The sequence below is a fragment of the Anabrus simplex genome, chromosome 1, assembly GCF_040414725.1.
Source record: "Anabrus simplex isolate iqAnaSimp1 chromosome 1, ASM4041472v1, whole genome shotgun sequence".
In the NCBI taxonomy this organism is placed as follows: domain Eukaryota; kingdom Metazoa; phylum Arthropoda; class Insecta; order Orthoptera; family Tettigoniidae; genus Anabrus; species Anabrus simplex.
In genome coordinates this window covers 17,773,168-17,791,636 of record NC_090265.1, presented here as the reverse complement: position 1 = coordinate 17,791,636, position 18,469 = coordinate 17,773,168, and the positions used below count along the sequence as shown (strand labels likewise).

The 18,469-nt window shown below is 39.4% G+C and overlaps 1 protein-coding gene across 1 annotated transcript in view; it reads right to left on the bottom strand.

The window, feature by feature from the left end:
* LOC136858052 (probable multidrug resistance-associated protein lethal(2)03659) overlaps positions 1–18,469 on the bottom strand; it is a 327,592-nt gene that overhangs the window by 103,039 nt on the left and 206,084 nt on the right. The window contains exons 16-17 of the mRNA XM_068229848.1: positions 6,165–6,315; positions 2,094–2,200 (exon numbers count right to left, since the gene is read on the bottom strand). Coding sequence (XP_068085949.1) covers positions 2,094–2,200; positions 6,165–6,315 — 258 coding nt within the window. The remainder of the gene's footprint in view (positions 1–2,093; positions 2,201–6,164; positions 6,316–18,469) is intronic.

Below are 18,469 nucleotides of genomic sequence, written 5' to 3'. Positions count from 1 at the left end.
GAGTTTTGTCTGTAAATTGCTCAGCATTTAAAAAGAATGGTATTTCTCTATCGGTCGTGTCCACAGCAAAAAGGAAATGCACTTTTTAATTTTCCGTCATGTCTATCTGTACATGCATCATGGCTGAAGAGAATTTAATGGAAACTGGTATGTCAGAGAATAAGACCCTACAATCTAGGCCATAAATAATTTTATTCATGCTGAGTGAAATGGTAGTTTAGGGGAAAGCCTAAAATTTAATTCACAAATATTTATGTTATTAGCGGTCCTATCAAAGTCGCTATAATGTAGGTCATAAATAAGTTTATTCGCTCTGAGTGAAATGGTAGTTTAGGGGAAGGCCTAAAATTTAATTCACAAATATTTATGTTATTAGCGGTCCTATCAATAAATACTACATAACTGAAGTGATATAGTACTTATGTTTTATACATTGTTACTGTACCGACTGTGATCACAGAGATATTCATCAATTTGGATTTTTATTACTAAGTCCATATCAGCGCCGAGTAACGAGAAAATGGGTAAACACAATTTAATGAAAATCACAACGTAAAGTCGAAGAATAAGGAACCACAGTCTATGCTATAAATAATTTTATAAGACGCCCTAATATCACAGAGTCAAAAGAAAACTAAATGTGAAGGCCTACAATATAGAATGTGCATAACATTGATCAACAATAACATTACATTGACCATTGTTTGTTGTGATGTGCTTTGTGTCTTCTGTTGCTACTAATTTCCAATAGATAGGATTACTGTTGCATACTGAGTATTTTTAAAAAATTTGCTTTATGTCGCACCGATACATAGGTCTTATGGCAACGATGGGATAGGAAAGGGCTAGGAGTGTGAAGGAAGCAGCCTTGGCCTTAATTAAGGTACAGCCCCAGCATTTCCCTGGTGTGAAAATGGGAAACCAAGGAATACCATCTTCAGGGCTGCCGACATTGGGGTTAAAATCCACTATCTTCCGGATGCAAGCTCACAGCTGCGCGCCCCTAACAACACGGCCAACTCGCCCGGTCGTACTGAGTGTAACAGCATGCCTGAATATTGGCGGGAAGTAGCTGGGGAGTTAGATTTCTCTCTTCTTTAGCATCCCATTCCTCTGATTCATAAATTTTCTGATACTACTGGTACATAACACACTGGTTCACCATAGCATTTGAGCTATTCAATCCCTACTCTGAGGCACTGATTGGAATGGGCAATGTGCATATTTAAGGGAATAATGTCAGAGGAGTGTTCACAGCTGTCTGCGGCCTGGTCATTCCAGCTCTGGAACTTTGGAGTGTTAGATCGGCACCGTAGTACTGTTCATTAAAAGTGAGAAAATGTGCGGTTTTTATTTTATCAAGTATTTTATATGATAACATTGATTTTAATTGCTACATTCCTACTGACGTTTTTGTAATGACCTAAGATGACTTCAGTTAGGAAAGCCGCAAAAACAGTCTTTCTGAGAATCCTGTAGCACAGGTAGTATGTAAATATATGTAGACAGATTATTATTATTATTATTATTATTATTATTATTATTATTATTATTATTATTATTATTATTATTATTATTATTATTATTCATGGGCCACCTGAGGAGCACATCTTCAATTCTTCCATTTAGATACGGACTTGATGTTTGCCCATTACTCGTGCATTCTCTGGCTATGTCTTTTCCTTCTTTCCTTTGTGTGGAGGGCACCTGTTTACTTACAAGGTAGTCTGTTCTGAAACCTCTTTTGTTTGATTATTCTTCTGAGAGGTGCTCAGTTACTGATGTTATTTTCAGTTACTCTTAGTTCCTGTATGTCCTTTCTTCACTTCTGTTAGCCATGGTCTTCCTATCTTCCTGTAGACGAGAAGCCGGTAGGTCCTCCTAGTTGGGTTCATCGTCGTGACCTTTTCCTCTGCATACAACTTTATACAATGCTGTGTAAATAAACTTACCTCAACCAGATGTAACAGTATTTCCTAATCTGCAATTTTAAGACAACCCCAGATTTTAAATTTGAGAATTCAGGAAAAAGAGCTTGCCTTATATTCAGGTAAACACAGTAACATCATAACGCTAATCACTCACATATTTACCTGATGTTTGTCAAATTCATCTCTTAAGATGCCCTGGGCTCCATAAGCTCGGATTGTTGTGAGTCCCTGGAGAGTAGCGTGCAAATGTGTGAACACTGGACTCTTGGCTGCAACATACAATCAATCTCGTCTCGTAAATGAAGAGTGGTGGGTAAAAGTGACCCAAGTGTCAAAGGAATATTTAATGGGAAAGAAAGAAAATGACTGTCAGTAAATGTTCTAACAAACTTTAGTAAAAACTTTAAAAGAATTTAAAATCACAAAATGAATAAGACCTATTAAGTTGGTCACTATAAACTAAAATGTTAAAGGCTGTCTGCTCTGTTTTTGAAAACTTCTCCTTTCCTTAAATCCTTATTTACACTGGTAAAGTTCTAAGACCGTTCATATACACTGGAAACTGAAATTAACTCTTAACTCCAATTGAATTTTACAAGAAATTATCGGATCATCAAGTACACAGTGATCTAACACCATAACAAGAACATAGTGCTCAACATTTTAATTCATACAGACTTTATTCTATTGTGTTTTATCGTATTCGACTGGATGGAATTAAATTCCATGCATCCACTCTTCGATTTTTAAAATGTCAAATTGTTTTGGATTTCTTAATGCCCCTCCCCCCATTAATTAGGTCTTTTTGTGTACAGGAATTTTAATTTTAATTTGACTAGCTGATGAAGGGAATGTATTAAGATTCTCGAAACATGTACTAGACTTATGTAAATAAATATAAATAATTAATATTTAGTATTGACTAGGTGGACCATCCACCTACACATTTGTTGTACAAATGTGTCAAGTCCAAGGATTTTTGTCTGATGTTTTGCACCGCTGAGGAAGGGAGCAGTTGAACTCTCGAAACATGCACAGGAGGTAATATTTTAAAAATGCGAAGTATTGACAAGGCAGAAAAGTGTTTTCATAGATTGTATTTCGGAAATATCGTCAGAAGAACAGACACCGTGGAGAAGCTTGTGGTGGAGGGAATGGTTGACAGGAAAAGACTCCGAGGGAGGCACCCAATCAGATGCAGTTCCTGGTGGGAAAAATCTTCCCATGAGGCTACCCTTATAGCGACAGACTGCCCAACTTTGAGAAAGTATATCAGGACATCGAAATCATGGAACGCTGCCATTCCCTGTCAGAGGCAAAGGATTGATAAGGCTGGCTCATACATAGGTTGGTTTTAAAGTGTTGGCAACCCTGTTCCAGCACAGCTGTGCAACAGTGCTGGGTTCTGTCGTTCTTATCAACGGTTGCTGACCTGTGTCCCAGTCCCTCAGACCACATGACCTTGCCCTTCACTCTCCACGTCCGTTTACAGTAGCCAGGTGAAGATAAGCAGTTGTGAGCAAGACAGTCAAAATTAAAATTGAAATAATTGATAAGGAGATTCCACCTATTCAATACCAAAGAATGTGAAATGTAGTGAATTACATTCTCATTTAATAATAATTAGAAATGGTACCAGTTTCGACCCTAGTCCAGGTCATCATCAGCCAATTAAGAAATGGAAAACAATGCATAGGATCAGTAGAAGAGGCAATATGAAAAGGAAATGAACGGGCGTAGACACTGTAAAACTTAGAAGAAGTAAAATACAAGTTATTCAAAAGAAAAACAGTGCACAATTCTCTTAGCGGCAGCAAGGCACACGCAGCGCTAGGCAAAGTCCCACAATGATTACGAATAGCGGAGAACTGTTCGAAGCCAGATATTTAAACACTGGTGTTCCCCCACAGCAGACCGTTAATGCAGCGTACTTTGTTTCGTTATTGCAAAACAATCTGCGACCAGCTCTGAGAAGGAAACAGCGACATTTCATTGTTCCGCATGACTGTGCTAGGGCACACAGCAGAAGTTGTGTCAGAATTGTTTCTTCACTGAGGCTAGTATACTGTCCAGGTTTAAGTCCTTGTGAGTCTGATCTAATTACTAAGATGAAGGCGTCACTTCGCAGGAAGCGCTTCCATACAATTAAAGACGTTTTACAGACCATCAAGAGGCTGGGCAGTGCCAACGGGATCCAACAGCTTCCGCATCATTGGAAACATGTTGTACGCAACTTTGGTGACTATATTGAAGGACTACAAAACTTAATACCATGTATGTATGCTATGTATCAATAAATACATGACTTGCTAAAACTTAAAAACCAACCCTTGTATTTAGCCCTATAATAACAACATACTGTCACCAAACTGATTGCCTTGTTACCTCTGAATAAGTCTATGGCACTGGCTGCAGCAGTTTAGAGTTGGTCTCTACACTCTGTGCCAACCATTACAAACACTGATCCATCTATATATATATATAAAATAAGAGTTTTGTTGTACATTGCTCAGAATTAAAAAAAGAATGGTATTTCTGTATTAGCCATGTCCACAGTAACCAGGAAATGCACTTTTTAATTTTCCGTAATTTCTGTCTGTCTGTATGTATGTACACACATCATTAGAAAATGGCTGGAGGGAATTTAATGAATATTGGTATGTAAAGCTGCAGAATAAGTTATTACAATCTAGACCATAAATAATTTTATTTGCCCTGAGTGAAATGGTGGTTTAGAGGAAATGCTAAAATTGAATTCTCAAATATTTATGTTAGTAGTGGTCCTACTGATAAATACTACATAACTGAAGTTATATAGAATTAAATTTTTGATCATTTATGTTTTATACATTTTAACGTACCAGCTATGATAACAGAGATATTCATGAATTTGGATTTTTTTTGCTAAGTCCAAATCAACACCAAGCCAAGAAAAAATGGGTGAAGAGAATTTAATGAAAATCGGTATGTAAAGTCGGGAAATAAGGAACTGCTGTCTATGCTATAAATAATGTTATCCACCCTTGTTGAAATGGTAGCTTAGCGGGAGGCATCTAAAATTTTTATTTTTATAATCACCTACGTTATTGGTCTAATCGAAATGTACTACATAACGTAAGTCATAGAGAATACAATTTTCGATCATTTATGTCTTATTCTGTTTTCCTGTACCGACTATGATAAGACTAGTGGTGGTGGTGAATATCGTTTAAGGAGGAACTACAACTAGGCAACCATCCTCTATATATCACTAATCAGAGAGGAAATATGGAAGGGATCTGAGACTTCAAAAGAAAGAAGGACTCACTTTACATTTGATGCCCCAATATCACAGAGTCGGAAGAAAACTAAATATGAAGACCTACAATATCGAAATCACCATAAAATTGGCCAACAGTACCATTAAATTGACCACTGTTTGTTGTGATGTACTTTGTGTCTTCTGCTGCCTCTTGCTTGAATATTGGTGGGAAGTAGCTGGGGAGTTAGATAACTCTCTTCTTTAACATTGCATTCCTCTGGTTCATAAATTTTCTGATAACTAATGGTACGTAACACACTGTTTCATCATAGTATTCCAGCTATTCGATCCTAATGCTGAGGCACTGATTGTAATGAGCAGTGTGCACACTTAACCTAATAATGGGAGAGGAGTGTTCACGGGTGTCTGCGGCCTGGTAATTCAAGCTCTGGAACTTTGGACTGTTAGATCGGCAGTGCAGTTTAACATTTAATTTGTTTAACATTTAATAGTGTAGGACTGTTCATTAAAAGTGAGAAAATGTGCGGTTTTTCATTTGATCAAGTATTTATATGGTAGCATTGCTTTTAATTGCGACCTTCCTACTGATGCCATTGTAATGACCTTTGTTAACTTCAGTTGGGAAAAACCTCAAAGACAGTTTTTCTAAGGACGGAACAAGGCAGGTGGAGAATGAGCGTCTGACATTATAATGAAAAATGGCCAACACGATTCTGACTGGCAGTAGGCAAGTGGGGCTACCATCATAATGAAAACTCCCCAACTTGATTGTGACTGATAGTAGATAACAGTCTTCACATGAGAAAAGATGTATGGTCACTCCCTGTTGCGTTTCTGGTATAACATCAAGAGCTATGCAATTTAATGCAATCTTACTCACAATGCGTACACAACTCATGAGAATTCTGTATAGAGTGTAGAATTCTGAAAAGCAGGGTACATCAGCTAGTTTGATATAAAACAAAACTTACTTATGCCATCAAGGCGTTTTGTGTTTCTGGAAGTCTTGAGATAGACTCGTCGAATGAGGAGGAAGACGGCAGCCAAAATGAGCAGCGGGATGAGGAAGAGGTAGTTGACGACGACAGCGAGGACTATGCTGCCTGCCATCATCATGATCATCTGAAATGGAGCACAGCACAACAATTACACAAAGACAGATAAAGCTGTTCTTTACTCCCATCTAATTGTAGGAAACAAACGGACAGCAGCAAATAACCATGTAAACAATTGTGGATAGAATCAGAGTCTGGAAGTAATGATTACATTCTCAGTAATTTTTACAAGGATCGATCAAATATAAACAGGGTTTTTATTTCTGAACATCAACAGTTGGTAGGACTGGCTCCACGCTTCTGTTATGCTTAGGCAGGACCGTTAGGAGTGGGGAGAGTGTGCTGTTAGGTATTTCCCGCTATTTCGTCAGTAACCCTCAGGATCAATTTAAGATTATTAAAATTTTATTAGTCAACCTATTCAATACAAATGGTATTTGCAAAGTTAGGACTTACATCCTATTAAACTAAGGTTGACTAATAAAATTTTAATAATCTTAAATTGATGTACATTTTCAATACGGACCAAATATGAAGTTTGTAACCCTCAGGATGTCGAAGCAACAGGTGCACTCCTCCACTGCGCAACGCATAATTATAAAATTTCTTGCTCGTGAAGGAGTTACAGCAGTGGAAATCTGCCAGAGATTGACTGCACAGTTCAGTGATCAAACATTGTCAGGGATGCGTGTGTTTGCCTGGCATAAAACGTTCAAGGAAGGACGAGAATGTGTGGAAAATCAGCAACATGATTGCCATCCTTGGACCAGAATTACAGATAAATACATTTGTGCGGTAAAGACATTATTGACAACAATCGATGAGCGACAGTATCAGAAATTGCAGAATAAGTCGGAATCAGTTATGGGAGCTGTCAAGCAATCATCACAAATGACCTACAGTTCCGTAAAGTGTGTTCCAGATGAGTAACTCGCCTTTTGACCGAAAATCTGAAGATGAGATGTTTGAAAGTCTGTCAGAGGCTTAGAGCAAGGTTTGCGGAGGAAGGTGAAGCATTTTTGAGTTGGATCATCACCTCCAACGAAACATGGGTCCAACACTACACTCCCAAATCCCAAATGGCCAGTAAGGAGTAGCGGAGGAAAGGGGAGGCAGCACCAGTGAAATCCAAGATTCAACTGTCAGCTGGCAAGGTTCTTGCAACCATTTTTCCAATCAGCGAGTCATTTTGTTGATTGATTTTTTGCATGAGCGACGCGCAATCAGTGCTGTTTACTACTGCGAGCTGCTGAACAAGGCGAGGGTTGCATATCGCCCCAAAAGGTGAGACCAACCGATCCGATAGGTCATCCTCCTCCACGACAATACTGGAGCTCTAACTGTCTCCAAGCGACAGGAAATGCACTGGACTTGATCATCCTCCTTACAGCCCGGACCAATCGCCCTGCTATTTCCATTTGTTCGGACCGCTTAAATAAGCTCTAGGAGGGCAACAATTTGAAAATGACGAGTGTGAAAGACTTCGTGCACAACTGGCTGGTGATACAACCCTGTTCTTTTTACAATGAGGGCATCAGACAGCTGCCTATACGCTGGGGGGACAAATGCATTTTCAAAAGATACTGAACCAATTGAAATCCTTTGCCAATTGATGGAAGTGTATGATGAGTCGTGCATGGAATGTCAAAACTGTTCGTAAGTGATGTAGAGAGTTTGCAGTCGGTCAGACTAAAATTCACGACGAACGAACAAAGGAGCATGAGACCGTCAATTTCCATCGAGACAGTCGTGAAGGTTGAGCAAATCATGCATGAAGATTGGTGAATCACCCTGGATGATCTCTGCACTTTGGTTCCTGAGGTTTCCCGAAGCGCCGTTCACAACTTGCTGAACAGCATGGCGGCGAGCTGGTATGACATAGGTATACAAAAACTGTCACAGCGTCTACAAAAATGCATCGACTGAAATGGTGATTGTGTAGAAAAATAGCTAAATGTTCAAGCTGTAAAATTATGTAGACTATTGTAGAAATAAACAGGTCTATGTATTTATAAAAAAAATAGACCTTATTTTTGGGATTACCTTCGTATATTTGATCCCCCCCCCCCCCCCCCCTTGTACTTGTTATTGTTCCTTTCTAAAATAAAATTGTTACTTGTAATTTACTTCTTAAAATAAAAATTGTAATAATTACATTCTAGTAATTGATATACATTATGTGAAAACAGAAAGATAAATGTTTTAGTTCACCGACAGTAGAACCAGTGGCTTCACCAGTTCTAGATCTGGCGTTTTCTTAGCTCTCCAGTACTTTCAAAGACATTATATTTATACGAATGACGTTCTTAAAATTAATCACAGGTATTCCTTTAAGTGTCCCTGTAGGGCGCCTTTTCAGTAAAGCAAAGCTGTATTTCCCCCAAAGAGGTCAAAACTTAGCAATGAGGATTTTAAAAAATTTTAAGTACAAAGGCTGTTTTTTTTCCAACCTCAATGGGCTGTAAAAAAAAAAAACACACACACACTAAAGATTTAGTAGTTTCCTACTTATTTTTCCACATAATCATCAAAATGATTTAGGCATTCGTATTGTGACATCAGCTTTGCGATGCCCTCTGCAAAGAAGTCTGCCGCAAGTGAGGTACTGTGCGTCTCGACAGCCTCGTAAAGTTCTTTGTTTGTCCACCACAAATGGAGGTTTATGATCAGTAAACTTTCTACAGCAATCCCAGACATTTCAAGGTCTTCTCTGTATACAATTGTGACTCAACACTTAGGATACTGGAAACTTTGTTCACGTTGGGTCCCAACAATGTTGAATGACGATCACAAAATTCAGCAAATGACGTCAGCCGTAATGTTTCTCACGCGTTACCATAGTGATGGGGGAAGAATTTTTAAAGTCAATCGTTACTAGTGATGAAAACTGAGTCCTGTATGAAATTCCAGAAACTAAAGAACAGTCTAAGCAGTGGATACATCCTTCTTCTTGGGACGATAAAGGTGTCTCGTTGGTGGACTTTATGAACATTACCTCACTGGCAGCATACTTTTTTGTAGAGGGCATAGGAAAGCTGGAGTCATGATATGACAAATGTCTACATCATTTTGGAGATTATGCGGAAAAATAAGTATGAAACCACAAAACTTTCAGTGATAAAAAAATTTTTGTTATGTAAATATGTCTCTTTTTTATAACCCACTGGAGGTTTAAAAAACAGCCCCTGTAAATAGCAAATTATCTGAAATGCTGTCACTAACATGAAAATGAATGGGAAAAGATAAATCTGCAAGTTCCACCTAGCCACTTAAAAAAACACACACACAAACACGCACGCACGCATGCACGCACGCACACATGCACGCACGCACACACGCACGCACACACACACACACGCACACACACACACACGCACACGCACGCACACACGCACGCACACACACACACAACCCTACCTTTTATTTCAAACTGTGATGTGATACTCTTAGGAGTACAGAAAATTATGCTTTACCCATGCTGTAATTACTTTTTGGACGGTTTCATTAGAAATGTAAACACGGATAGTCGGCGAGATTATGAAACAGTGAACACCAAACTTAACCTTGTTTGAACTGTTTCTCTGACGTTCTACACCCATTCTTCTTCTTCTTCTTTCCTCACCGTATACGTTCTCATAAAATGGGCACTCCTGGGCTCGTCTGACTCGGAGACGGTATGTCCGACGTTCTTGCACCGGATCTAATGGCCTTTCACTTTTCCTTGAAGTAGCCTCAGCAGTTTATTTCCATGTTGCCTTAGGACGCCCACTTCCTTTCTTCGGCTCTTCGATGGCGAGAGCTTTCTGTACTAAGTGGTGTTCATTTCTTCTTCTGACGTAACCATACCAGCAGAGCTGTTTCTCTGCCATCTTATGGCTGATGGGCACAACTTTAAAGGATCCTCCCACGTGTTCATTGCGCACTTTGTTACGCAGAGCGACTCTCGCCGACCATCGCAACATCCGCATCTCTGTGACCTGCATTCGCTTTTTTTTCTGCCTTGCCCAACATTTGGAGCCGTATATGAGGGCAGGCCAGACAGGGGTTTTGTACACCTTGCCCTTTAATTTGACTGGCATCCACTTATCACACAGAACACTAGTAAGAGACAGCTATTTCATCCAACCAACATTGATGCGGTGCTTGACATCTGCATCGATATTACCATCAGTTGTGATGACTGATCCAAGATATTTGAACTTGTCAGTCATCATCAGTGGTTCTCCAGCACGGAAGACAGTGTTGTGTGGGCCCGCTTGCCCTGGCTGCGCAAAGTTGAAGAACATGTACTCTGTCTTCTTGCGACTCATTCTTCCGTACCCAGCTCAAGTAATGTCAACATCACCACGCTGACTAATTTATAAGTTAATCCATTCATAACTTATGAGTTTCATTATGGTCCATATTGACCATTTTATCCATTTTCAACAGAGAAATATGGTATATTTCACAGTATATCATAAATTTCGCATTACCTTCATTAATCCAGGACCGGATGATCACATTTATGACTCTGGTAACCTACTGGGTGTTCACTGCTTCAAATACATTAATTATGATAAAATCATTTAAGCTTAACATTTAATTTCATGGCTCAAAAGGGCTTAAGACCTTAAATGTTCTTAATTCTGACAATTGATGAAATTAAATTATGGTTTCCTTCTGGGAGAGCTTCCATGGCTCAGGCAGCAGCCCGCCGCCCTTTCACCGCTGGGACGCGTGGTTCAAATCCCAGTCACTCCATGTGATATTTGTGCTGGACAAAGCACAGGTGGACAGGTTTTTCTCCAGGTACTCCGGTTTTTCATCATATTTCATTCCAGCAACACTCTCCAATATCATTTCATTTCACTTGTCAGTCATTAATCATTGCCCCAGAGGAGGGCAACAGGCTTCGGCAACTGGCACAATTCCTATCCTCGCTGCTAGATGAGGACTTCGTTCACTCCATGCCTGATCCAGTCGAATGACTGGAAACAGACTGTGGATTATCACTAGCTGCAGCATTTCCTTCTGGGAACTTAATTTTTGGTATAAAGGTCAAAGGCAGGCATTTATACAAGTAGAGGCACATGCTTCCCCTACTGCAATGTCACTGCAGTGTCCCACATAGGAGGCTTGTAGTGGTGTAGCCACCAGTGTCTTGGAAACGAGTAGCAATCCAACTGATGAGCCTACTGCTACACTTGGGCGAAACACTGGTAATTTCAAGATTGAAAATAGCCTAAGAGCTTAAATGTTTTTCACAATTGATGACATTAAATTATGGTTTCTTTCTGGGAACTTAATTTTTAATATTAATTTTGATGTTTTATTACCACATAACTCCGTGTATACACTTCTTATTTCTTTCTTAGCAACATACTCACAACAAAACTAAAAAAGTCAATGCATGAGTCAAACATGGATGGTTTGCATGACAACATGTCAAAATTATTTATAATAAATTAATTCAGTGCAGTATGAAATAAAATACTGTATGCAAGAGCCCCTTGCGATAAATTTTTGTCATTAATTTTGAAATTCCGTAAACATCTCACTTGTAACGTAAAACATCTCTTTCTGTGGCTGTTGTGCATGTAACTATTTCTCTGCGAACGTTTTTTTTATTATTCCAGCACCATGTGGAAAAAATCAGTGATTTTCTTAAAACTGGCATTCTGTGATGTAATTGTAATTATTATTCCAATCTCTCCATTGAATTCATCGCTCGTACCACCTGGACCTCGTACTTTAGTTGTGACATTCCGGTACAGCATTAATGTTGTTCTAGAAGCTGATGTGATCTCAAGATTTGCCAAATGAGCTTCCACGATACCCAGTCGAAAGCTTTCTCAAGGTTGATGAATATTCTTTCTATACCCTCTGGTATCCACACAAATTCTGAATGAATGGAGGGTACTGATGTTAGACTTCCCAGAAACAAATCAACCCTGATATGCTGTTATTCTTGTGAACTGAAGAATCCTGTTATTAATGACCCTTTTCCACATTTTCAAGGATTGTAATAAGAAATACAGTAGCTTTATAAGTAAAACAACTCATCCGGAAGACTAAACAATAGTCTACGAGTTAAGTACAATATTATTCCAACTCATGTAGGGTTAGGGTTGGGGCCCACACATATTTCCCAAAAGAATATCTCTCCATTTCAAACTGGTGGATATGCAGGATAACAATGTAAACCAACTCTTTGGGCCATTGTACACGCCATTTAAGACAAAGACATTACATTAGATGCAGTTTATTACAGAACACTAAATTTAGTGTTTTACCTTTTGAGTTAGTATGAACATTTTATAACTGTAAAGTTCTTCGGTCTGTTGAATGTTCTTTCTTTTTTTTCTCTTTAATGAATTTGTTAGTTTTTCCTATGTAATTTGGCTTTTTCATTATAACCAACCTCCCGTACTCAACTCTTGTTCTTTTCTAACCCCAATAATATTACATATGGAGGCCTAGGGAGTCTTATTTTCATGCTCTTCATTGCCCTTGTCTTTCTTAGGTTGATACCATTTTAAAGGTGTTGGACACCTTCCGTCATGCTCTCCTCATCCACTTTTGTGACTATTTGATAATCTCTTTTATTTTCATTTTAATAATTTTTAGTAATGAGCTTTGAGTTTTGAAGCTTGGTTTGCTGAATTTTCCAGTTCGATTATTCTTCAAAGGCTAAGGGAGTAAACCGTGAAAGAAAATCCTCAGATGCGTTAAGCTTAGCAGGTCAGCAGATGAGTATATTTGTACTTGCTTTCAACTATAATACAAGCCTCAGATGGAAGTTTAAAATTGGAAATGAAATTGACGAGTCTCCGGCTACAGTTTGTAATAAGTTGATGACTACTGATAAATAAAATCATGAATAAAAATATATAAATAAAATTACTCAAAAACTTAATAAAATTAATAAGCACAATTAACCGAAATGTCCGTAGTATGGGCGCCAGAGTTCACCAGAATGGATCCCTCGAATTTAGATAAGAGCATGATAAACTGTATATCCCAGGGCGTGTACATAATGCTGCATACTGGTACATCTGCTGCAGGCCTTACCTAACCTCCTGAAAACGACTAATTAGGTAGGAACTGCACCTAGGTTCATCAATAACACTGATTCTAAAATAGCTAACTATATTCTGAACAAATTCCGTGCATGAGCACCTCATCAACATACAACATAATACATATAATACATACATAAAATATTGCTGGAAGACTCCATATTTACAACAACAACAATAATAATGAAAATCGTGGGAAAACGAAAGCGAGAACTAAGTTACCATTTGTAAATAGTCCGATGAACAATGTACATGTATGAAGATAAATACCCTTCACTGTCTCTATATCAATTCGACTTACCGATTCTCATAATCGGCAGTTATCACATCACACAGATGCTGTACCTTGTACTACTGTGTTCACATATTTTAACACTTGTAAAGATATATACACACGTCTGTCGATCCTCAACATAAATTTATGGAAAGTCTGAGATAGCTTTCACCAACATATAATGCTAGGCCGCCACAAGTGCTACAATACTTAATGCGCAAACACTCTCCACAATCAGCCACTTTCCACGAACATAACTAGACTACCCTCCACAAACGTTTGAAGTCCAGTCCATTGCAGCCGTGTCACTCCAGTACCGTGTGTCAGCACCACTTCCTTCCCGTACAGTGTGTCAGTTGTCGTTCCTTCATACAGTGTTACTGCTTCTAGTTGTAGTAGTTACCTTACAATCACCTTCACAATCACCCTTACAATGTTTCTGACAATTACCCTGGTTGCCGCCGTATGATCAACCTTTATAGACATCAACATCCCCCTCCTCTCAGATGATACGTCTTGATTGGTGCTTGCCAGCCAATCATGAGTGATCTCAAGTCAAGACCAAGCCCTGAACTACTTCTTCCTCCCAAGACAATAACAAACTCTCGGGAGTTTTACATGAATCACCAAACTTCCCTGGTACAACAACAAGCTCATCTCATCAGGCTGGGATATATACATGACTCATGAATTTCCCGACACAAGTACATCAACAAACACTGGGGTAGCCAGATGACTCATTCAAATTACCAGAGTTATTAAAGCAAGGTTTTCCCACTCGTGCAAAACAAATTACTCATACCTACATATGTGGATATCTTCCAGCTTACCAATATAAATGGCAAAATATATAAATGAAATACTAATACTAATAATAATACTAATAATAATAATAAATCGAATACTGACAATAATATCTCTAACTTCTACATATAATTCGGGGGTGTGATATATGTACTATCACATAACGCCCCCTTGGTGAATCGATGATATCACATATTATGATTCACCATAAAACAGAACTTCATACATAACCTTATAATGGCATAACGGAACACATAATTTACTGTAATAATGATATATACATTGCGTCTACTGCATTGTATTCGCACACACGAAATACAATTTGTCCAAACAATAATAATAATAATATGGCTATATACACACAACTCCGATTGTTTCTTATACCATTGAACACAATCCCTTCTTGCTACTGTACACATAACTCATAATTGATAATATATACATCCAAGGTGCAGATCCTATCTCTTATATCTTCGAAGGCTGTAGATATTAAATGTCCCAAGAACCTTATTTTCAGCGGTTAGGAGCCTATAAGCACACTTGCCTATTCTACTGTCCACGGTATACGGACCCTGATACAATTGAAAAAACTTATGCATAGTTTTCTGATCGGCATTCGACAAATGAGGAACTCTGAGAAGCACCTCGTCTCCCACCTCAAACTCGTCCTGTACTTTCCCCTTTTGCTGGCGAATTCTCCTATTACCTGCCTTAATTAAATTTTCCCTAGCCAGCTGGATACAGATATCCCTGGGTACCGCCTCTCCTGTAGCTAAACCTAGTATTCTAGCGAGTTCGTTGGTAGGCTTCCTACCTAATTGAACCTCAATCGGAGAATGTCCAGTACTGTCGTGCTTAGTGACGTTAAACCACCGCTCAATATCGTCCAGGCGATTAAACCATGAGCTGTGTTTCTCGCTCACATACGACCTGAACATCCTGCCGAGTTCTCTCATGACTCTTTCAGACATATTCCCTTGCGGATATCGTATCGACGAATAAATATGCTGGATCCCAATTTCCGCCAATTTGGTTCTCCAGATTTTTTAGGAAAATTGTGATCCATGGTCTGATAGTATCCTGAGTGGCTTACCAAACTCAGGCACATACTTGTCAATGATCTGACTGACACTCCCTCTCCCTGTGGCTTTCCTCAGGGGATACAACTTGACATATTTGCTGAAGGCATCTAATACGACAAATATAAACTGGTATCCATACCGAGAAGACACTAACGGTCTATACAGATCCATGCATACAAGCTCTCCAGGCGCCTGCGTCAAAACTACCTGTCTAGGACCCTCTAAATGCCTGTTGGGGTGCTTGCAGCGCTGACACAAGTCACAAGTCGCTAGAATTTTCCTAACGTCCCTTCCCATGTTCTTCCAAATGAAATTGTACTGAAGAGCACATAAAAGCTTGTCCGGACCGAAATGGCCCAACTCCTTGTGATAAAACCAAACAATGTCTTCTGTCAAAGACTTGGGGACTATCACACACCACACATCGTTATAACACTTCTTAGCCAGTAAATCACCTTGTAATCGGTACCACGTGTTACCTTTCTGAATCTGAGTATCAGGCTCACTAGCCTCCAATTCACCAATTATCTGAATGAGGTCAACCTCCTTCCTCTGTTCAATTTTAATCTTATGCAAACGTAACTTCTCCTCCTTACGATCATAAAATTTTACAGTACATACTAAAATGCCTCCTGACTGTTCGGCGACAATGTCTTCACGAGATACCTGAGGGTTTCTACTCAAGAAATCTGCTAAGACATTGTCTGCCCCTTTGACATGAGATATGTCAAAGTCGTACTCTTGTAAGGCCAGAATCCAACGAGACATACGATTAGACGTTAACTTACACGTCTGCATAACAATCAGAGCATTGTGATCCGTCATAATCTTAAATTTAGTTCCTAACACATACGTTCTAAATTTACCCAAGGAGTACACAATGGCAAGCAACTCTAATTCGGTAACAGTATACCTCTTCTCAGCTAAACTAAGTCCCCTACTAGCTAGAGACACAATCCCAAGGTTACCCTCATCATCCTCTTGAAATAACACCCCCGCAATCCCCTTATCGCTAGCATCAGTCATGGCTGTGCGCGTAGAGGCACGCGGCTGTAAGCTTGCATCTGGGAGATAGTAGGTTCGAATCCCACTATCGGCAGCCCTGAAAATGGTTTTCCGTGGTTTCCCATTTTCACACCAGGCAAATGCTGGGGCTGTACCTTAATTAAGGCCACGGCCGCTTCCTTCCAACTCCTAGGTCTTTCCTATCCTATCGTCGCCATAAGACCTATCTGTGTTGGTGCGACGTAAAGCCCATAGCAAAAAAAAAAAAGCATCAGTCATAACTAAGTATGCACGGTCTGATCTAGGATATTTTAGCATGACAGCTTCTCGAAAACCTAACTTAAGTTGTGTGAAAGCTGTATCATGCTCCGGACCCCAGTTCCACCTAGCATTACTCTTAAGGAGTTCCCTAAATGGCTCTACAAGAAATGAATATCTAATTACAAACCTCCTAAAATAATTGCAAACTCCCAAAAAGGACCGAAGTTGTTTGACGTTACGTGGTGTCCTGGTGTTGAAAATGTGTTCTAATTTCATCTGTTCTGGAGTTACACCCTGCTGCGTGATAGTGTGACCTAGAAATGTTATGTGTTGTGCACAAAATGTAGATTTATTCAATTTCAAGGTGAAACCCCCATCCCTCAACTTACAAAAAACAATCCCTAAGTGTCTCATGTGTTCCTCGAATGTATGTGACGCAACGACCAGGTCATCAATATAAGTGGTGGTGAAATCCTCCGTTTCATGTCCCAACACAATGTCTAAAGCCCTGATAAGTGCGGCAGATGATGTTTTTGTGCCAAAAGGGACGCGTGTGAACTGAAATAACTTATTCTTATAAAGAAATGCGGTGAACTGCCGATCTTCCTTCCTTAAGGGAACTTGCCAGAAACTAGAGCTTAAATCTACCGCCGTGAGCCATTTCCTACCATCGAAACGTTGGATTACGTCTTCGGTAGTCTCAGGTCGTTGTTGATCGGGTGCAATGCGTCTGTTCATCTCTCTGGCATCCAAGCACACACGAACACTCCCATCCTTCTTGGCTACAACCACTAAAGGGTTCACATATTGACTACTTGAAGGTTCAATGATCCCATCCTCCAACATTTTCGATATAACCTCATCTACAGCTCTGTCATGAACATGTGGAATAGGGTACCGCGGTCCCACAAAACTCGAGCGATCAGTGATGTCAAACTTATGTTCATAAAGTGAGTTTTTCCAGGCTTACCACTAAAAACGTCGCTATACTCTACTAACAAAGAAAATAAGCAATCCTTCTGCTCCTGTACTAAATTCGTTCTGTCCACAGCCTCGAGGAACTGGTCTTCCTGACCAGTCTCCACAGACATGTGACACAGATTTACCTGTGACTCACTATCACAAACTTCATTTACTTCAACATCGTAAGCCACCTGGATGCAACTCAACTCATGAACAAAAATTCCCTCATCGACCTTGTACTCCAATTTCATCAAATCACGAGAACTACCCCAAAAGAATCGAACCGTCGCACTATCATAATCCAACTTAACACCTTGACTACCCAACCAATCAGCCCCAAAAATCACCGGATATACTAAATTAGGCACTAATAAACATACCTGAAAAACAGTCTCATTGCCTATCTTAACTGGAATAGCCACTTGACTCTTAATTCTATGTGATTTGCTGCCTACCGCAGACAAGATGAAAGTGTTACTAACAGGAATTTCCTCTATGACATGTCCTTTCCTCTTAGCATCATCATAAAACTTAAGATTAATACAAGACTTCTCACTACCTGAATCTAATAAAGCCTTGACCTTATTCTCCCAAATCTCAACTTCAATCACAGGCGTAATCATAATAGCTTCAGATTCCTCCTGATCACAAAACACTTGGTCATTCAATAATTCCTCTTTCACGTCTAAATCATAACTTACCTGTTTCATCACGTGAATAGGAATTTCGGTATCGGACTGCCTATCTGACCCGACTAAGAAGTCCGATTCC